This window comes from Cervus elaphus, chromosome 9, assembly GCF_910594005.1.
Source record: "Cervus elaphus chromosome 9, mCerEla1.1, whole genome shotgun sequence".
Lineage (NCBI taxonomy): Eukaryota > Metazoa > Chordata > Mammalia > Artiodactyla > Cervidae > Cervus > Cervus elaphus.
The window spans coordinates 83,967,301-83,990,693 of record NC_057823.1 but is presented as its reverse complement, the minus strand read 5'-3'; the positions used below and the strand labels follow the sequence as shown (position 1 = coordinate 83,990,693).

Genomic DNA, 23,393 nt, shown 5'->3' with positions numbered 1-23,393 from the left:
ATTTTATAATAACAGAAAATATAGTGCATGAATAGTCTTAAAGAATGTGATTTTACACATATGAGATTGTTTGGAGCTGACTGCACAAAGAAATGAACACTTGTTCTAGACAGGCATGTATCCAGGAGTCCCTTAAATAATGTGTCAACTTTAGAAAGAAGGAAGTATGAGTATCTTATTGTTCACATGCAGTCAAGAAGAACATAGTTTGTGAAATTTATGTACCCTATTCTTGAGCCATATCATTATAACTTGTTAGGCATATACCTAACAAGTTTGGGACTTCATTAGAGATATTTCAGGTCATATTGCACTGTGGGGCTTAATTAAAATATGTTCATCAGCTAGTATTCAGATTTTATCAGCATTCAGCACCCAGTTTTATATTTTTCCACTTAATAAGCTCAAAAGACCTTGGATACTATGTTAAAGAGAATAAATAATAAATTAGTATTGAAACATAAAGAAAATCTTAATGAGATTGGATATATGAGCTGCTCCTGCTTCCACCTGGAAACAAAATAAATCAAAAATAATGTCAATAACAGCAGAAGAATACAGATAAGACACTTTACCATAAATGTATTAATATAAAGAGATAAAGCATGTTGATTTCATGCAAATTCAGAGAGGGACTCTATAACCATGGCTTCTAATGAGGCTCTCCAAGAAGACAACTATAATTTGTGGTGACTGGAGTTCTGATGAGTTAGATAGCCCTGCCTGCTATTTCCACCAGAGTTGAGCTTGTCCTTCTTATACAAATAAAATGTTGACAATGTTACTGACTATACATTTTAATGGGAGTAATTTGTCTCCTTGTTACCCATGTGATATGTACAGTGTGTACAAAAGATTTTTTTGCTATTGTTAATGTTGCGCTTTAGAGCAGTCTGCTTTCTGTGTCAATGGCTCTTAACCTTGTAATCTGCAGGCAGTTCTCCTCCTGCTGAGCCATCACCCACCCATTCCCCTCCAATCACTTCAGGGCAACATGCTGACCCAGGTTGTTTTTCAGCTGTTGATGTTGATGCTACATTTTCCCAAAGCTATTTCCAGCATTTACCTCATCCTGATTCCTAAGAGGCCATGCCCCTTTCTACTTTCTTTTGTAAGGACAAGGAGAGAAAATTACATCTAGGTTTTCTTTGCATTGTTGCTGTTTTAGCCTAAAAATCAATCACGATAAAACGTGCACGTACTCAGTTAAGACCAAAAAGTCTAGAGTCAAGACTTGCATGATCTCATGAAACAAAATGATGTACAGGACTCTATGGATGATTTACAAATTGTGGGAATGGCAAAATCTTTTATCAACATAACATGAACAGTTCATCAGCAAGCATGGTACATAAAAATATGCTGTGTTTTCTGTCAACCTTCCTGCTTTTCGTGGGCCTCTAAATATTGCAGATATGAAATGTGATTTGCCATTGCAACATACTGTATGCGGTGGATGTTTTTATGTTCAGAGTTCTCATGATTTTCATTTATTTGTTACAGAACAAGGATATTTCTTTAAATATACATGTTGACACACATATTTGTGTATATACGTTTTGAGCTTGTAATGTCAGTATCTAAGATATGTAATGGTTATACAAAACACAAATGCCTTTGATAAGATTATATTCATAGTAAAGTAGTTGTCAAAGATATATATTCAACAGCTCTTTCAAGTCAACAACCAACCAAATTCTGACTACTGAAGTGCATGCCAGTTCATTAAATCTTTACCTTTATAAAAAGATGCAGGTTTCTACATAGGCTGTCCTTTCATTGTGCTTTCAAAAAGCACTAGATAAAAAACTATTTCAATTCTTACTTAAAAGTTAAGTTATTGTTTTCTAAATTACATGCATATCATTTGCTGGTCATTTTCTTTGTTTTCTACTTCATTTGGGCTTTGACACTGCTATAATTAAAGTATTTAAAGAACACTTATTGGCTAGCATCATGCTATTTGATCAAAGATTGTTTAAGTCTCCATTAACCTATTAAGAATTACTCTATCAGTTACAGAGTAATTCAATTAGTCACCACCCTTAGTGGTTCATGGAATAAATCAAAGTTCCCATCCTAACCTAAATCAGGCTTGAGAGGTAAATAAAGAAGGTATGTTAATTCTATGTTTCAGTGTGATCTTATTTTTTAGGAACTCAGCATAAAGTCACTTAAATTACCCAATGAGAAAAATATGATTATTTTCACTAAAAATTTTCAAAGTTTCACATTTCTATTCAGAAATGTTTTAATCTTTCTGACATAGGTTTTGGAGAAATTGGGAAATAGCTTACCTATTCACTTGATGTCAGTTTTAGTTAGTTGTAGCTATAATTGTTTGAGAATAAATTTTCAAAACAATTCAAAACAAAATTTATATAGAATATTACAAAATTATCATCAAAAATACAGAAAATTAAGTTATTTTTATTTATATATCATTAAGTAAGTTAACATAAGGGTATTAGATTCAGCCCTTGTAATGTTATTGTGTTACCTCCAAATATTTATAATGTTGGTTGTTTCATCTTTTTTATTGAAATATAATTGATTTACAATGTTTCAAGTGTACAGCAAGATGATTCAAATGTACATCTTCTTTTTTCAGATTCTTTTCCATTATAGGTTATTACAAGAGATTGAATATAGTTCTCTATGCTATACAGTAGGTCCTTGTTGGTTATCTATTTATATATACTATAATAGTATGTATATGTTAATCCCAAATGTATCCCCCTCCCCCACCATTTTCCCTTTGGGAACATTAGTTTGTTTTCTATGAGTCCATTTCTGTTTTATAAATAAGTCATTTGTATCATTTTTTAGATCCCACATATAAGTGATATCATATGACATATGACTTACGTAGAGTAATAATCTCTAGGTCCATCCATGTTGCTGCAAATGGCATTATTTAATTCTTTTTTATGGCTAAGTAATATGTCATTATATAATAATATGTACCACATCTTTATCCATTCTTCTATTGATGGACAACATTTAGGTTGCTTCCTTATATTGGCTATTGTAAATAGTGCTGCTATGAGCATCAAGTTGTTTCTATCTTTTCAAATTAGTTTTCTCCAAATATATTCTCAAGAATGGGATTGATGGATCATATGGTAGCTGTATTTTTAGTTTTTTGAGGAACCTCCATATTGTTCTCTATAGCAGTTGTAACAATTTATATTCCTACCAACAACGTAGGATGGTTCCTTTTTCTCCACACTCTTCCCAGCAATTATTATTTGAAGACTTTTTGATGATGGCCATGAGGGAGACCTGGGTTCGATGCCTGGGTTGGGAAGATCCCCTGGAGGAGGGCATGATAACCCACTCCAGTATTCTTGCCTGGAGAATCCCATGGTTAGAGAAGCCTGGTGGGCTACAGTCCATGGGGTCGCAAAGAGTTGGACAGGACTGAGCGACTAAGCACAGCACATTTTAAACCAGAGTGAAGTGATACTTCATTGTAGTTTTGACTTGGCATTTCTCTAATAATTAGTGATGTTATGCATCTTTCATGTGTTTTTTGGCCATATGCATGTCTTCTTTGGAGAAATGTCTATTTAGATCTTCTGCCCGTTGTTTGATTTAGTGGGTTATTTTATATTGAGCTGCATAAGCTGTTTATATATTTTGGAGATTGATTCCTCAATGGTTACCTCATTTGCAAATATTTTTTCCAGTTCTGTGGGTTGTCTTTTTGTTTATGGTTTCTTTTGCTGACAAATGCTTTAAAGTTTAATTAGGTCACATTTGTTTATTTTTGTTTTTATTTTCATTAGTCTAGGAAATGGATCAAAGATTTTGTTGTGATTTATATCAGTGTTCTGCCTAGCATCCAGGCTTACATTTAGGTTTTCAATCCATTTTGAGTTGATTTTGTGTGTGTCATTAGGGAGTGTTCTAATTCCATTCTCTTACATGTAGAAGTCCAGTTTTCCCAATTCCATTTATTGAAGAGGCCATCTCTTCTCCATTGTATATTCTTGCCTCTTTTGTTTTAGATTGATTGACTCTAGGGGTGCAAGTTAATTTGTGGACCTTCTGCTCTGTTCCATTGATCTATATTGCTGTTTTTGTTTTCGTACTATAACTGTTTTGGTGAATGTCGCTTTATAGTCTGAAGTCAGGGAGCCTGACTCCTCCAGCTCCGTTTTTCTTTCCTAGGATTGGTTTGACTATATGCAGTCTTTTGTTTTTCCATACACAATTTTTTGTTCTAGTTCTGTGAAAAATGCCATTGGTAATTTGATAGGAATTGCATTGAATATATAGATTGCCTTGGGTAGTATAGTCATTTTGACAGTATTGATTCTTCCAGCCAAGAACATGGTATATCATTCCATCTGTTTGTGACATTGATTTTTTTTTTTTTTTATCAGTGGCTTATAGTTTTCATAGTATAGATTTTTTGCCTCCTTTAGGTACATCTATTCCTAAGTAGTCTATTCTTTTTGATGCAATGATAAATGGAATTTTTTCCTTAATTTCTTTTTCTGATTTTTGATTGTTATTGTATAGAAATGCAGCAGATTTCTATGTATTAGGCTTGTATCCTGCAACTTTACTGAATTCATTGATGAGCTCTAATAGTTTTTTGATAGCATCTTTAGGATTTTCTCTGTATAGTAACATGCCATCTGCAAACAGTGAGACCATTTCCTTATTATAACATAATCTTAGTATTTAAAATGAGATGTACAATATTTCATAAATTATCTTATTCTTAATTAACCATTTTACCCATAAATATGAATTGTAGTTACTTAATATTTTCTTTAGTTTAAGAAAAATGAAATGACTATCTTTGTGTACATCCTGAGAAGGTGACCAAAATGTGCTATGATAAAAAGTTGCTGGGAACCTAGTTTCCCTGTTTCCATATTTATGTTTCTAACAGGTACTCAGAGAGTGAAATTAGATTCTTCCCCCAGATTTATTTATTGTTTTACTGTTAACCAAGTTTTATATACCATTATTATGTCCTATATATTGTTTTGCACACAAATTAACTCATCTAATCCTCATAATATCTGTAAAATACTAATAACAGAACTGTTCTCATTTTTTCACATGAAGGCATTGAACTGTATAGAGGTAAAATAGCTTGCCAAAGACATATAACTAGGAAGGGTAGTGGCTGTTTGTGAACCAAGGCCATTCCATTCTGCTAGAATAAACTGGCTCTCACAATCACATTCCTGAAGATTGAAGTGGATTTTTAACTATTTGCACCCCCAGTAAAAATTGTTACTTCAGCTATGGACAATATTTTCTTGACCAGTAATGTTGTGTAGATGAACAAGAGAAAAGCAGCTAACATCTCCTGCTGTGATGCTTTGCCACATCCTTAGCTGTGGGTTGGTTTTGTCCATTGAACATACTTAGGAAGCAGTTCCAGCTCAATCCAGCAAAACTTTATTAAGAGACCATTACATGTTAGGCACTTTTAATACAGATCTGGACATGAGGTGCAGTGCCAGCCTACCCATGTGCCAGCTTAGTGCCCTAAATAACCTGTTGTATCTCAGCCAAGCCTTGGGAGGTGAGGATCTAAAATAGCAGAAGCATGTTTGGAGTACAACTTTAGCTCAAAAACTCTGTGAGAGGGCAGAGTGGTCCTGGGCCAGGGATAGGCATAGGTCCAAAGTAGAGGGCTTCTCTGGAATCACCCTGCATGCTGAACACAAGAGTGATATATCGTTGCAGTGTCTCCAAGTGAAATCTGTACATCCCTGTTGCAGCAACCTCATGTGAAATGTGGGATGCTGGTTATTTTTATACTGAAAGGTTTGCTTAGGCCTGGTATTCTAAGTTTATAATGTAACAAATTTTAGGACAAAATCCAGCTTGAAACAGATTGCTGACTATTTAAATCGAGGAGTTGACTTAACTGGAACAAAAAAGAAAAACATTTCTTGATCAGAAAAAAAAAAAAAAGCTGAGAAGGGGAGCAGTTAGACTGGGAGAAAAACAGATCTGTTAGAAAGAGCCAAGACACACAACTTAAGGAGAAAACATCTCCACCCAGCAGGAAACCGTGACTTTAAGAAATACCACTGCAAAAGATGCTACAAGATTCCTCACTGCATCATCTTAGCTCAGGACTTACAGACATTGGGCACTGAAGAATCCACTGGAGGCGTTTGTATTCTTGTGACAGTTTGAGTTCTTGTGTGTTTACAGCCTTGATGACAACACAGTGACTCAGAGTACTGTAAGATCTTTCTTTTTTTTTTTTCCATTTATTGTCATCAACATTAAGAGCACTTTGAAGACCAGCCACTATGCCTAGATGTTTCTGCGCAATTAGATTTGGATTTAGGATTGCAATAGCAATCCATTCAGACAGCTAAAGAACAGAGGAGAAATGAAAGTTTAAAGACAGGGCTCTCCTAATATTGTAAAGCCTGAATTGTTTTTTGTTTGAAGCTTAGAGTGCCTTTATGCTTGATGAGTGTGGCAAGAAAGCTTTGAGACTCTTCAAAAATTCCTGTAAAAGAAAATGCAATGAAATCATTGCGTGAGAATCCATGCGTGTGGTAGAACTTCAACTCAGAAAGACAGATTTGAATCTGGGGTCCTCCTTTTACTGACTGCTGATCTTTGGGTCACATGTCATGTTGTGTTAACTCCATAGGCATCTGTTCTCTATAAAGTGGAGATGATACCCTACCATACAAGAGTGTTAAGAGGAGTCACTGAAGACATACCACAAAGCATTTAGCATAGCATGAGGCAGCAACAGTTTTCCTTTCCAGGATATCATAATTTTGCCATCCTTTTTTTGCTGCAGGACACACAAGATGTTTTAGGTGATATAATATGTTATTTAGAAAACAGCAACAATATTTTATTTTTTAATAAACTTTCTAGAATATTTTAAGGCAGCATGAAGGTGGTTTTCTGTCTTAATACATTGTGCAATTTGAGCCTGATGTCATTAATGAATGTTCCAAAAAAGTGGACAAAAAGCCCATGTGAATTTTTAGAAATATATTCCTATACCAGGAAACACTGGGAACTTTTTCATAACCTTCTTGGTAAGCATCTATGTCACTAAACATGGTCTATTCAGTACGTTCTCCTTAGTCCCCTCTTCTTAGCCATGGCCTCTGTCTGACCCATGACTGTCTATTTATGGCTCTGTACATCTCTCAGAATGGAGAAACTGAAATAGAAACAGGAGGTCATAGTGGTTGAAAGCCACTGAGGTCACATGTGGAATAATGACAGTTGAAGAAGATAAGATCAAGGATGTACCAGGGCACTTAGTCATAGGAAGCAGGAAGAAGTAGTAGGCTATTGTAGGAAGACAGGAAGCTATAGATCAAAGAACATTAAGACAACAAATGGTAAAGGTCTCTTAAGGATTTTCCACATAGAAAACAAAGTTTCCTATAATTTTTCTGTTAATTAACATCATAAGATATAAGAAAAGAGGCATGAAATAGGGAACAAAAGGGGGAAAACTATTCAACATTGTGTATTCTTCTTTGATGAAAATCACTCCTATCTTTTGCATTTCAGTGCTGTATTTGAAGAATTTAATGTTTACTAAGTTGCAATGAGTCTTATGCCCTTTAATAAATATTTTGCAACAGTGAGCACATTATGAGTCCAGATCCCACATGCCATCAATGCATATTTTAATTCTCTCTCATTTTTGAATAATACTTGACTTCCTCAACAGTTTCAGGATTATAATTTTCTAAAAGATGATTTCAGTGGACAGTGATTACTATTTGTTGTTGTCATTTAGTTACTAAGTTGTATCCAACCCTTTACAACCCCTTGAGTTATAGCACTCTGGGCTCTTCTGTCCTATCCTATCTCCTGGAGTTTGCACAGATTCACATCTATTGAGTCAGTGATGCCATCCAACCATCTCATACTCTGCCACCCTCTTCTCCTGTCTTCAATCTTCCCCAGCATCACAGCTCTTCCCATCAGGTGGCCAAAGTATTGGAGCTTCAGCATTAGCAACAGTCCTTCCAATGCATATTCAGGGTTGATTTCCTTTAGGATGTACTGGTTTGATCCCCTCACAGTCCAAGGGACTCTCAAGAGTCTTCTCTAGCATCATGTTTCAAAAACATCAATTCTTCAGCACTCAGACTTCTTTTTGGACTAACTCTTATATTCGTACATGACTACTGGAAAAACCATTAGCTTTGACTATATGGGCGTTTGTCTATGATTTCTCTGCTTTTTAATATGCTGTCTAGGTTTGTCATAGCTTTCCTTCCAAGGAGCAAATGTCTTTTAATTTCATGTCTGCAGTCACCATCTGTCATAGTTTTGGAGTCCAAGAAAGTAAAATCTGTCACTGCTTCTACTTTTTCCCCTTCTATTTGCCATGAAGTGATAGGACCGGATGCCATGATCTTAAGTTTTTTGAATATTGACTTTTAAGCCAGCTTTTTCACTCTCCACTTTTCACCCTCACCAAGAGACTCTTTAGTTCCTCTTCGCTTTCTACCATTAGAGTGACATCATCTGCATTATGAGGGTGCTGATATTTCTCCTGGCAATCTTGATTCCAGCTTGTGATTCATCCAGCCTGGCATCTCACATGATTGCTATTATTCAGTTATTTATTACTGAACTGATTAAAATCCATGGAAATGGAGTTGATTTTTTTTTTAAGTTTAATCATGAAACATCAAATATTTTGTGATGTGATCACAACTACAGTTTTATTTTTACTATTATTGAAGTGACCAGTAAAGTTAGAAAATTGAATTATAAACACAAACTCTGGGAGAAAATGATCAGTCTCAAGAAGGTCAGCCTTGCCAGTTCTGTACTATCTCAGTTACACAAAAACCACACGGTAGATGAATCAATTTAATATAAAATTAAATGGTAGAATGAAATGACTGCTCAGAGTAGTTGTTCAAATTTTAAACTAGTTTTACCCACTGGCATAATCAAAATTACAAGCCAACAATAGACTCAGTCATCTATTTCAAAATACAAATAATCTAGTGGACTTTTGGCTTTAGTGTTTATGTTTCTTAATCTCCTGAGTTCAAAAGAATTACAAAATTAAGATAGACTCTGTTGTGGCATTTACATGATGTCTTTTCTTTCTCGCAGGTGGACCTTCTAGTCCCCACCAAAGTGACTGGCATCATCACACAAGGAGCTAAAGACTTTGGTCACGTGCAGTTTGTAGGCTCCTACAAGCTAGCTTACAGCAATGATGGCGAACACTGGACAGTGTACCAGGATGAAAAACAGAGGAAAGATAAGGTAAGTCATTCTGCTGATTTATGACATGCAGAAGTGGAGGAGCAAAATTGTTTAACATTTTTAATATCCTTGCTAATTTTGATAATTAGGGATTGTAGAGTTATAATTAGAAGTGAACAGATTTGATTACTAATTCATTGTTTCTCGTTTGGTTTCTTTGATTGTGTTTTAATTCATAGATTTAAGTTTTTGAGCTCTAAAATGATTTACTATTAAAATAATCAGCATATATTTGTGCACCTAAACTTCTACACCATAAAATCTCTAATTATTTTTCAAAAAGTTCTTACTGTGTTGAACATCTTTTCATAGCGTTTGATGGTCTGAATGTCTTTGGGACCTTGGAGAATGAAAGTGCTCAAGGAAAATATCAATAATTAATTGGATCAGATGTTAAAATATGGCCTTACATTAATGAAATTGAATTTGTTGCTTAGAGTTTTTGTGCAAAGAAATATAGCTTTCTGAAGACATCAGTAGAAATGAAATATCTTATTTCAGTGATGTGGGGGGAAATATAATACACTTTCATTCATGTTCAGCATTTCTGGGTTAATGATGATTTTTTCTATTTTCTGTAACACCTTTATTTCCTTACTTTTATTTGTTATTAACCAATAGAAAGGTTGGGAATATCTTTCTTTCTTCAAATATCCAAGGTAGGAAATTTAACTTTCCCAGAAATACTAAGACCTGAGTGACTATTTCAATGGGTCTACAAAGTCTGAATTCAGTTAACAGGAAATCCATTTTAGGGGAGATGCAGTTTTAATTTTAGATTACAAAAAACCACAATTACTCACCTTTTAATATCTCAGAACATGCCCATTTAGCATCTCAGGATGGATACATTCACTTAACATCACAGAACACACACATATTTTGAGCTTTAACATCTCAGAAATTGGTGTATCTTAATATCACAATTTAATTGGAAGCTTTCTATTTTCTAGAAGAATATACAATGATGGCATGTTTTATAATCAGAGGCATCTTCAATTGAATGAATATTGAATATTTTGTAAAATGTCTTCAAATTTTTTATGTATAGACAAATATCTGCTATAATTTATAGCAAATAGCTCTTTCAATTCCTGTTTTCACCTTTTACAGTAGGCATTTTTATGTGTAAAGAGTGAAAATATATTCTGTAAGGTGAAATTTTTCATAAATTATAGTTCTTAAAATTATTTTTAAGGTAAGTATTCTCGTCTATAATCCATGCAAAATTCACTGAAAAGCATTGATCTGTAATATTAAAATCCACATGTAGTCTGATTTAGGGAAGAGGTGTAAACCATTGTACTCATGAAGTATTTCATTATCTCCATTTATGTTAAGCATATGATTTAATTATTATTTGTGAATAATTTTTTAATTTCATTAATTGATATATTGGACATATGTATATTAATTCATTGTATTTCATTATCTCAGTCTGCAATGTACATAAAATTTTGGTGTCAAGTTGGCCAAGTAATTTGATAGTGTTGTTCAGGTTTCCTATATCCTTACTGATTTTCTATTTACTTATACTGTTAGTAACAGAGACAGTAATGTGAAAATCTCCAACCCTAATTGTTGATTTCTCTATTTCTCCTGGCAGTTATATTGGTATTTACTTCATGTATTTTGAAAGTCTGTTAAAAAAATGTATGAACAGTTAGGGTTGTAATGTGTTTTTAATCAAATAACTTTTATCATTAGAATAGGACCTTCTTAATTCCCCGTGGTATCTCTGCTTTGAAACCTACTTTGCTTCTGTCCATAGAGGTACTCTAGCTTCCTTTTTATTAGTACTGCATTGGTAGATGTTTTTCTTCATCCTTTTGCTATTAACTATTTCTGCTTTATATTTAAAATGCATTTTTTCTATCCAGCATAAGGTTGTTTCCTTTTTTCCAATTCAACTATCTCTGCTTTTAACTGGAGCATTGTGTTTGATATGAGTATTGAAGTGATTGGGTTTAAATCTCATCTTATTATTTATTTCCTATGTGTCTCATCTTTTCTTTCATTTTTTTTCCTATTTTCAGCCTTCTTTTGAATTAATTGAATTTTTTTAGTGATTCCATTGTGTTTCATTTATTATTTGCCATAACTTTTTTTTTATTTTAGTGACTGCTTTAGTTTGTAATGTACATATAAATATGACAGTTGGCTAAACTCAGACAATATAACTGGTAGTTTTAAAATTAGATTTAGCTGTTTTGTTTTTAATATTATAGATTGGTACATTGAAGAAAAGCCTTAATAAGTTCACTATTTATTACCAAAGGAAACAACTAGCACCAATAAACCAATAAATATAAGAATGCTGCAGCTACTATCATAATAAAAAAAATACCCTCTGTATAAGAAGGAAGTATAGGGCATAAACATCTCCATTCCTACAAAGAAGGGAATTTTATAAAATAAATGAGAAAATGGATTGCATGTGTTCTTTTAGCACTTGGAAATAAAGGCATCTTACACACATACACACCAATCAAAGTATATGTTTTTATATTTATATATATAATTATATATATCCAAGTAGTTGTGTTTTGTGTTGGTATTACTATTAATACTAGGAAATTAAGTATAGTTTCATATATTTATAGAAGTGTTTTTTTTTCTTCTTTTAAGAGGTCCTACACAACTCAGCAATTAACTTTTCTGAAGTTGAATAAACCGTCTTCTCTTGATTCTTAGTATTATTTGTATCTTGTTTTCTGTGGTTACTTGCCATAAGAGGAAAATGTCTTCAATAAATTTATTTCTTACAAGTATAAATTCAACCACAAGCTTTCATTCAAATGAATACAATAAATGAATGTTTCACGGCAAAACATGTGCCTGTGAAATGTTTTATATATGTACATTTCAAGGGAAATATTCATAAAGTTATCTATCTCATTTTCTGTTTTTACCCACCACTTCCTCTAATCATTTTGGGGGCTATGGATATGAAAGTCTAATGTAGATCTACAAACAGGATTAATGTCAGGAAAGCAGTGACAAGGAAAAATTATGTATATAATATAGAAAGAAAGAAAGTGAAGTCACTCAGTCGTGTCTGACTCTTTGCGACCCCATGGACTGCAGCCTACCAGGCTCCTCCATCCATGGGATTTTCCAGGCAAGAGTACTGGAGTGGGCTTCCCTGGTGGCCCAGCTGGTAAAGAATCCACCTGCAATGTGGGTAGACCTGGGTTCAATCCCTGGGTTGGGGAGATACCCTGGAGAAGGGAAAGGCTACCCACTCCAGTATTCTGGCCTGGAGAATTCCATGGACACTCCATGGGGTCACAAAGAGTTGGACATGACTGAGCAACTTTCAGTTCAGTCTATTTGATGTATATGTATAGGAGTATCTAAATATATGCATGAATGTGTATGTGTATATGTGTGTGTGTGTGTGTACATATACAACAAAAGTTACTTGTAGAAACAGAGATGCCTTGTTCTCGTCATTAAAATGTCACTTTCTCATTTACCTTCTCTTGAGTTTTCTTAAGAATTTACTTTAGTATTCTATTTTTGAACAAAATTCTACATTAAATCTTTTGCTATTGAGCATGTGATAATACTTCTCTCAGTACAATCCCTACATTCTTATCAATATTTTTTCTTTCTAGTCTACAATATTTTCTAACATTTAATTTTGTATTTCTTTCCAACATGGATTCAGATTCTACTTACATTTAAAAGTCAAATGTTCCTTTGCTCTCATGAAAGTGACATTTGTTTTTATACTCTTGGAGCTGTTTTACTACAAATTTTAGCAGGAAAATTGCGAAATTTGACAGACACTTTCTGTATTTAATTTTTAAGGTTAGAAGCCAAAATAAAATAATAATAAATTTCAGGAAGAGTACTTCTATGGAAAAAGTAGAAATGAAAATTGGTTTTCTCAACCAATGTATTAGTCATAATATCATGGTTTTTAAGTAAACCTGAATTTACACCATGGGAGCTTTCTTCTTTGGGAGAAGAAAAAAATGCTGGTAATAGTCTATTTTGTCTCTCCCCTGAAATTACCCTGTTTTTTAAAAAAAAATAAGTAAAAAAACTACAACTTTATTCTGGGTTTTCTGTAAAAGAAAATCGCAAACCCTGCTTTTTGTTGGTTCTTAAAAAGATGAATTCCACATAGTCATCAAGAACTATTCTGCAACTTGGCGAACTCTCTAATTCAGTAGTTACCAAAATTTTCTGATTATAACACTCATGGGGGAGCTAGTTAAGAAACACAGTTTTCTGGGCTCTGCCTCATACTCTGCAGGGAGGAACTGGGAATTTAAATGTTTACAGAAGCCTAAGCTAATTTAAATAATAAGCAAAGATGACTCTAATCAATACCAAAACTCAAATTAAGCTTTCAGAACTAAATGCAGTTTTGTATTTTTCTAATGAGAATGGAACTTATTCCTTAGGACTGTGGCCTCTAATTTGTCAGTAGAAAGCAATATGAATTGGTGCTTCCAAAAGCAGGTTTAGATTTTGATATGTTTACCAGTTCTCTTATGAACACCAGAAAGTAACAGGTACTAGTTTTAAACAAATTTTAAATTTAAATAGATTTAAGTAGTTAGGAATACAGATTTTGTGGGAAAGCAGCTAGAAGAATGTGAAATATGTGTTCTGCAGTTATTGTCTCCTCCATGCCATATGTAAGGTGGTGGGGGTGGGGGGGTGGATGTCTGAATATGACATAGTGACTCAAAGAACTCTCAGGCCAATAAGGAACTCAGGAAAGATGGAAAAACTTTGATTCATTCAGCTTATTTTAAAGAATCAAAATATCCTCTACCCAGTGTATTATTTGATAAAACAACTCTAGGAAAGAAGTAGCACAGGTGTCCATTTCAAAAAGTTTGTGACTCTCCAATAGGAAAAAAAAAAAATTCCTGGTCCTTCCCTCCTGCCTTTCTTGTCTCAACTCAGTGTGAAAAAGAGAAGCAGCTGCATTACAGTCCTTATTAATAATGCCTGCAAATCTGTATCAGAGAGTATATTCAAATCCAAGAGTAATTACAAATGCCACAGGGCATGCCATCTTTCCTGCTGATGCTAGCACTCCCAGGTAGCTGAAATTAAATTTGAAAACTTAAAGCCTTGAAAGTCCAGCTCATCAGTGAAGCAGACTGAAGAAGACATCATTCCAGCAGTCAATACCCATGCTGTTCTTTTGAAATTTGATTTGGACCAGAAATTTAGAACCTGAAGAATGCCCAAGTGCAACCAAAAGTGGAGTCCAGCTGCTTGCCACTCAAAAAAACAATAAAGAGGCAAAGCTGATGGAAAGGAAAGTTTGCTTTATTTTGGATGCTGGTCCAAAGGCCAACTCCTACCCTGACAATCAGAGAACGAGAACTTTTATAGACTGAGGGAGGAGGCTACAAGTAGAAACAGTAGTCAGCTCTTGACAGTTGACTTGAGATGGGTCACTGGTGGCCTGACCAGAATCATCTTGATTATTTTAGGTACAGTTAATCTTCAGTTCTGTGTTTGGTTTCTTCCCATTTCCTTGAGGCCAATTCTTGGAATTGTGGCAGCTTATGTCATGGCTAGTGGGAGTTTCAGCATCTAAAAGACAGCTCATAGGATATAGCTCAATATTATCTATAGCCCTTGAGAAGGAACTAAAGGGCTATGCTTAATAACAACGTTATTAGTATTTGGTCTCTTTTGACTGTTTTCCTTTGTTTCTGCATTGTCTCACTTCTGATTAAATATAGTCTTGGGCTGAAGTTTTTCCACAGAAAAAAGCAGGCAGAGGACATGCAGAGTAAGGACAAGAAGGTCCTGCTTCATTTCACTAGGAAGTAAATAAAAGGAATCCTCAGGGGCAGTCAATGAGGAGGATGCTAGCAGGAGAAAACAAAAGTGATGAATTAGTCTTTGAAGGAGGACCAGTTACATGTTTCAGAATAGCAAGATCAAGGGCAATCTCTCCATCTTGCATGGACACCCGTAGTCTCATTCATTCAGAGTCCTCTTGCTGTATTCAAATAAGACAGGAAGGGAAAGAAAAGCTGGTTTTCTGGAAGTAATTTCCAAGAATTAGTTGACTTTACACAGAACACTTGAATTTAAAACTAGCAAGTGACTTGTGCCCCTATTTGCTAGAGATTCGTGATATAGGCACAGTAGTGTACTTACTCAGGGATCTGGTGAGTGACTTAATTGGAAGTTAAAGAGACAAGGATATAGTTTCAGCGTTGTCTGAATTTAAGGACAGTGTTATTTAAATAAACACCATCTGGTATCAGCTGTTATTTACAATTTTATCTGCTTTCTTCCCTTGTTGTAATTCAATATTATGGGACCCAACTAGTATACAGTTGGTATAAAGAATACAAAATTGCCTATGTTCACATAAATGGGGGTATTATTGGATTTTGAAACTTAGGACACCACCTGAGAATATTTATATTCTGGCAGAATGTAAAGTTCAATGATGAGCTCACACTTTTAAATTTTAAATTGTATTAAATATCTCTGCCTAGGAGTAGATAGAGGGAGGTAATAGTTAATGTCACAATTCCACTTTTAATGCAATAAAAACTGCATGGAATTAAGGGATTAAAAGATAAAAAAGCTCAGTTATTTCAATATATACACTAACTGTAAAATTCAAGGAAGCCCTGTAATTCTTTGTTGTTGTTGTTCATTCACAAAGTCATGTCTGACTCTTTGTGATCCCATGAACTGCAGCACACCAGACTTACTTGTCCTTCACCATCTCTCAGAGTTTGCTCAAACTTTGTCCATTGAGTTGGTGATGCCATCCAACCACCTCATCCTCTGTTGCCCCCTGCTACACCTTCCCTCAATCTTATTCGAATTTTGGCTTTAGCATCAGTCCTTCCAGTGAATATTCATGGTTTCTCTGCTTTTTAATATGCTGTCTAGATTTGTCATACCTTTCCTTCCAAAGAGCAAGCATCTTTTAATTTCGTGGCTGCAGTCACTATCCACAGTAATTTTAGAGCCCAAGAAAATAAAACCGATACTGTTTCCACTCTTTCTCCTTCTGTTAGCCATGAAGTGATGTAATTTGATGCCATGATCTTATATTTTGAATGTTGAGTTTTAAGCCTACTTTTTCACTCTCCTCTTTCACCCTTATCGAGTCTCTATTTCCTCTTCACTTTCTCCCATTAGAGTGGTATCATCTATATATCTGAGATTGTTGATATTTTTCCCTGCAGTCTAGATTCCAGTTTGTGATTCATCCACCTTGGCATTTTGCATGATGTACTCTGTATGTAAGTTAAATAGACAAAGTGACAATATACAGCCTTGATGTATTCCTTTCCCAGTTTTGAAGCAGTCTATTGTTCCATGTCTGGTTTTAACTGTTGCTTCTTGACCTGCATACAGGTTTCTCAGGAGACAGGTGGTGTGGTATTCCCATCTCTTTAAGAATTTTCCACAGTTTGCTGTGATCCACGGAATAAAGTGTTTAGCATAGTCAATGAAGCAGAAATAAATGTTTCTCCAGGATTCCCTTGCTTTCTGTGTGATCCAGCAAACATTGGCAATTTGATCTCTGGTTCCTCTGCCTTTTCTAAATCAGCTTGCACACCTGCAAGTTCTTGGTTCATGAACTGCTGAAGACAAGCTTGAAGGATTTTGAGTACTACTTTGCTAGCGTGTGAAACATGCCCAATTGTATAGTAGTTTGAACATTCTTTGACATTGCTCTTCTTTGGTATTGGAATGAAAATTGACTTTTTCCAGTCCTGTGGCCACTGCTGAGCTTTCCAAATTTGCTGGCATATTGAGTGCAGCACTTTCACAGCATCATCTTTTAGGATTTGAAATAGTTTAGCTGGAATTCCATCACTTCCACGAGCTTTGTTCTTAGTAACGCTTCCTAAGCCCCACTTGACTTCCTACTACATGATGTCTGGCTCTAGGTGAGTGTCCACACCGTCATGTTTATCTGGGTCACTAAGACCTTTTTTTGTGTAGTTCTGTGTATCCTTGCCACCTCCTCTTAATTCCTTATGTGTGTGTGCTGTGTGCTCAGTTGTGTCCAACTCTTTGTGACCCCATGGACTGTATCCTGCCAGGCTCCTCTGTCCATAGGATTTTCCAGGCAAGAATACGGGAGTGGGTTGCCATTTCCTAATCCAGAGGATCTTCCTGACCCAGGGATCAAACCTGAGTCTCTTGTGCTTCTTGCATTGAGAGACAGATTCTTACCATTAGCACCACCTGGGAAACCCAACTCTTTATATGGCTTTTAAAATCGTGCCAAAAATATGGGATCCCTGTAAATTTTGCTTAGGTCACTGACCAAGAAGACCACATCTCAGGAAGTATTCCAGCAAAGAACTGAGTCATCAAAGGGAATGTTGTTTGCAGATCTAGATCTGCCTGTAGGACTGGGAAAGGGCAGCCGTAGTGAACAAATTTAAATTCAGAAAGAAGCATATTTTCACCAGTAAGCACTGTGGAAGCAGTTGTTATGGTACACAAAGAACATAATGGGGGCTCACTTAAAATCAGTTGTGATGTGGGGAATTGGGGTCAGAAACAAGACCAAAGACTGGATGCAAGTCCAGAGGCAAAAGGGCTGGATCATCTGTAAAAAGACCTGCATTTCCATTTCCATGTTTAACATGAGCTCTAGATGGTCTGCCTACTCAAAGATGTTTGTTCCTGAATCTAGGGTGAAGAAGAGTTTAAGAGCAGAAAAAAAAGAAAGGAACAAGAAATGGGGCTTACAGGATGGAAGTGAACAGGGAGAGAGTTAGTTAGTATCTTACAGAACTACAAGTGTACAGTCAAGAAGTAAAAGACAAGCTGGAGAGACAGACTAGCCACAGGAATAGTCAAGAGCCAGTGTTTCATGAGGCGCTCATTAATTTTGAAAAGACATTAGGTATTTGGAGACAGAATTAGAAACCTAATTGTCTTTCTTCGTGGATCAATTTTGCAGTTGCAAAGAAAATTCTTTTGTCTGTCAGTTCACAATCTATAATATTAAAAACTAGCAATGTAAAATATATGGTTAATTCTGGCCAGTGAAGTGTTTAAATATCTTAGAAGACATTTAGAGTTTTAATGGTCATTTAGAACAAAAAGGAAAAGCAGAGTGCTTTTCTAAGGACATATCATCAGATAATAGAAGAAAAAGAAAAAAGCAATCAAACGTCAGGTACAAGATCCATAAATCTCACCAATTTGGGAGTGGGTTGGAGGAGGAAAAACATCCCTGCCACTATGGCTCATATTTAGTGACAGGTAACATCCCAGCACAGATGCTGGAGAACATCATTCTCAGTAAGATAGAGGTTTATAAGGAAAAGAGAAAACAGTACAGAGAAATGCAGTAATGAGAAACGAATATATTTGTTTTTTGTGTTAATTATACATGTCTCATTTATGTATAAAACTCAACTTCTTTATTTAAAAAAAATTTGATAAACTACCTTAAAGTCTGAAACAATATAGTCTTTCTAGTCAACAGATGTTTCTGCATGAATAAAAACAAAAATGTGTGACAAGCACAGGGAATATGTTACATACTTATTCAAGTAAAATGTTCATCAGTAAAAAATAATATTTTTTTATGACTATTGCCTTTATGGTCTTACTTTTCTCAATACTCAAATACCAGACAACTTAAAATTCCATGATTTTTGTCTTTCTAATCCACCATCACTCACCAAAAATGAATACAAATTTCCTCACTGAAAATTCTGAATGTCTCATGTTCATGTTTGACCTCTGTATTATGAGGCACAGTTGCATAAGGAAGATATTTTTTAATGGAAAATAATTACTTTTAATCTAGTTCATTCTTGGATAACTACTGTGAGGACTATCAAATGTTAGACCAACTATGAGCCTATGTATCAGTTAAAAATATTAAGATATAAAAATATATTTTTTTTTAAAATTTCACACATACAACATAGTGATTTGATTTTTTATAGATTATACTCCATTTTAAGTTATGAAAAATATTGGCTATATTCCCTGTGCTATAAAAATATCCTTGTATCTTATTTTTAATCTAATTGTTTTATATTTGCATACTCTATTTTTTATATTCTTTTCCATATGGTCTATGACAGGATATTGAATATAGTTCCCTGCGCTCTGTAGGAGGACTGTGCTCTGTATCCATCCATTCTATGTACAATAGTTTGCATCTGCTAACTCCAAACTCCCAGTGCAAATCCCTACCTCAGGGCCCTCCCTGTCAACAAATACAAGCTTGTTCTCTATGTCTATGAGACTGTTTCTATTTTGTAGATAGGTTCATTTGTGTCATATTTTAGATTCCACATAAAAGTGATATCAGTGATGTCTTTCTTACTCTGTCTGACTGACTTCACTTAGAATGATCATCTCTAGGTTCATCTATGTTGCGGCAAATGGTATTATTTCATTCTTTTTCATGGCTGAGTAATATTCCATTGCTCAGTAATATTCCATATATATATATATATCTAATATACATTCCAGTAATATTATATATATATAAACATCTTCTTTATCCATTCTTCTGTCAGTGAAGACTTAGGTTGTTCCCCTGTCTTGGCTGTTGTGAATAGTGTTGCTATGGACATAGTGGTGAATGTAACTTTTTGAATTAGAGTTTTGTCTGAATATATGCCCAGGTGTGGAATAGATGGGTTGTATGGCAACTCTATTTTTAGTTTTTTGAGTAATCTCCATATTGTCTTCCATAGTGGCTGTACCAACACACATTCCCACTAACAGCATGGGAGAGTTCCCTTTTCTCCACTCTCTCTCCAACATTTTTATTTGTAGACATTTTTATGGTTTTGATTTGCTTTTTGCTAATAAACAGCAATGTTGAACATCTTCTCTTGTGCTTGCTGGCCATATGTATGTCTTATTTGGAGATGTGTCTCTTTAGGTTTTCTGCCCTTTTTTCTATTGGGTTGTTTATATTTTTCTCATTCAATTATATAATTTGGAAATTAATCCTTTGTTGGTTGCATTATTTGTAGAATATTTTCTCCCAGTCTGTAGATTGTCTTTTCATTTTATTTATCCTTTCCTTTGCTGTGCAAAAGCTTTTAAATTTGATTAGGTTCCCACTTGTTTATTTTTGTCTTTAATTATATTGCCTTGAGAAACTGATGTAAGAAAAATATTAGTACGATTTATGTCAGAGAATATATATTCTCTGCTAGGAATTTTATGCTGTCATGTCTCATATTTAAGTCTTTAAGCCATTTCAACTTTATTATGTATGGTTGGAGGGTATGTTCTAACTTCTGATTTAATGTGGCTGTCCAGCTTTCCCAAAATCACTTGCTAAAGAGAACAATCTTTTCACCATTGTATATTCTGGCCTCCCTTGTCAAAGATTAATTAACCATAGGTGTGTGGGTTTATTTCTAGGCTCTCTATTCTGTCCCACTGACCCATATGTTAATTTTGTGTCAAAATCATGCTGATTTGATTGCTGTTTTTGAGTAGCTTTGTAGTATTGTGTGAAGTCTGGTTGGCGTTATACCTCTCACTTTGTTCTGTTTCCTCAAGATTGCTTGAGCAATTCTGTGTCTTTTATGGTTCCATATAAATTTTAGGATTATTTTTTCTAGCTCTGTGAAAAATGTCATGGGTAATTTGATATGGAGCACATTAAATCCATAGATAGCTTTGGATAGTATGGCCGTTTTAACAAAATTAATTGTCCCAATTCAAGAGCATAGGATATTTTTCCATTTCTTTGAATCATCTCCAATTTTTTATAAATGTTTTATATTTCTTAGCATATAAGTCTTTCACCTTCTTGATCAGGTTTATTCAAATTATTTTATTTTTTTGCATATGATTTTTAAAGTGTTTTTGTTTTTTTTTTTTACATTTCCTTTCAGATTATTGTAAAAAATTGCAATAGACTGCTGTATGCTAATCTTGTATCTTTCTACCTGGCTGAATTCATTTATCAATTCTAGTTTTTTGTGTGGACTCTTTAGGGTTTTCTGTATATAGTATCATATGTCTTCTGCATAAAAAGACACTTTTACCTCTTCCTTTCCAATTTGGATCCCTTTTACTTTTTTCTTGACTGTTTTCTGTGGCTAGGACTTCCAATACTATGTTGAATAGAAGTGATGAGAGTGAGCATTCATGTCTTATCCAAGATTTTAGCAGGAAAGTTTTCAGTTTCATCAAGGTATTATATTGGTGGTGGGTTTGTCATACAGAGCTTTTATTAGGTTGAGATAATGTTCCCACTGTGCCCACTTTGGTAAGAGTTTCTATGATGAATAGATGATGAATTTTATCAAGTGCTTTTTCTGTACCTATTGAAATGATCATGTGGTTTTTGTTTTTTATTTTATTGATGTGGTGTATCACATTAATTTGTTTATCTTGAACCATCCTTGTGAACCGGGGATGAATCCAACTTCGTCATGGCATATGACCTTTTTTATGTGTTATTGGATTCTGTTTGCTAATAGTTTTATTGAGATTTTTTTTTCATTTATTTTTATTAGTTGGAGGCCAACCATTTCACAACATTGCAGTGGGTTTTGTCATACATTGACATGAATCAGCCATTGAGAATTTTACATCTATATTCATCAAAGATATTGGCGTGTAATTTTAGTTTTTGGTAATGTCTTTGTCTGGTTTTGGTATCAGGATGATGGTGGCTTCATAGAATGTCTTTGGGAATGTTTCCTCCACTTCCTCATCAGTCTTTTGGAAGACTTTTGTGAAGGATCAGCATAAATTATTTGTATATTTGGTAGAATTTGCCTGTGAAATCTGGTCCTGGACTTATCATTTGTAGGGAGTTTTTAATTACAGATTCTAGTTTGCTTCTAGCTATCAGTCTGTTCACATTATCTGTTTCTTCTTGATTCAGTTTTGATGGGCTGTATGGTTCTAAAAACTTGTATATTTCTTCTGGATTGTCAAATTTGTTCTCGTATAAGTCGTCCATTGTATTCTTTCTTTTGTTGTTGTTTATTTGTTTATATTCCTGTGGTATCAGTCCTTATTTCTCCTTTTTCATTTCCTATTTTGTTTATTTGGGTTATTTCTTTTCTTATTAGTGAGACTCACCAGAACTTTGCCAATTTTGTTTACCCTTTCAAGAACCAGCTCTTGTTTTTATTGATTTTTTCTGTTGGTTTTTAAATCTCTATCTCTCTTTGATCTTTATTATTGCCTTCTTTCTGCTGACTTTAAGTTTCACTTGTTCTTTTCCTAAATCTTTTAGGTGATATATTGGGTTGTTTATTTGAGTTTTTCTTGTCTTTTGAAGAAGTCCTCTATCACTATGAAACTCCCTCTAAGAAACTCTTTTTGCTGCATCCTATAGATTGTCTATGGTTGTGTTCTCATTGTTATTTGTAAGACATAAAAATTATTGTTTGGAGGAGAAGCAAAAAGCAAACTGTTTTTGAGTGCTGTGAATTTACTAAATTTCAACAAAAGAAAAAATATATGTATTGAATGGTGATAGGTTCCCAATAGAATGGTCAAGGCCATCAAACTTTAATAAACTGTTAAAAATTCATGTATTATTTTTCATAAAAAGGTGATGAACCTGATTAAAACAAGAGAGCTTAACTGTGAAAAAAATTTTATTATTTTTTACTAGAAAAATTACAAAATTCTATTTAATGTGAGTCTGGTAGTTTTCATTCCTCCTACTATGAAAATGAGTATTTGATCAGTTATAAGACAGAAACCATGTCATTATTTTGGTTGTGAGAACTAAGCATTGACCTTTAACTAAAATACAGCAAAAATATGAATCCATTTCATTTCTAAATAATTAGCAAAGAGTGAATATTGAAGGTAATAATTCCTCAGGAACACTGTACACAGTACACATGCCAGTTTTCCTATCCTCCATCATACCATCAACTACAATATGTTGAGCAATTAAGTCTCTAATCCTTTTAAAATGAATTAACATTTATGTCTATTTTGTCATAGTTTAAATCTGAAAGAGAATAAACAATACCTACTACAGGTCTATGTTTATGGGAGGCCATAAAAGAATTTCTGACTCTACCACCACCCTATAAAAGGACCCATGTGGCAGTGACTCTCATGTGCTTCCTTTGATAGAACTCAAAAGACAAAACATATTAATATGTATTGCGTACCCTTGAGAT

General features: G+C 34.4%; 1 protein-coding gene across 2 annotated transcripts in view; it reads left to right on the top strand.

Moving 5' to 3' along the window:
• Window positions 1–23,393, top strand: part of EDIL3 (EGF like repeats and discoidin domains 3) — a 469,087-nt gene that overhangs the window by 409,820 nt on the left and 35,874 nt on the right. For both annotated transcript variants that reach the window (XM_043913549.1, XM_043913548.1), the window contains one exon: window positions 9,112–9,267. In XM_043913549.1, the coding sequence (XP_043769484.1) occupies window positions 9,112–9,267 (156 nt within the window). The remainder of the gene's footprint in view (window positions 1–9,111; window positions 9,268–23,393) is intronic.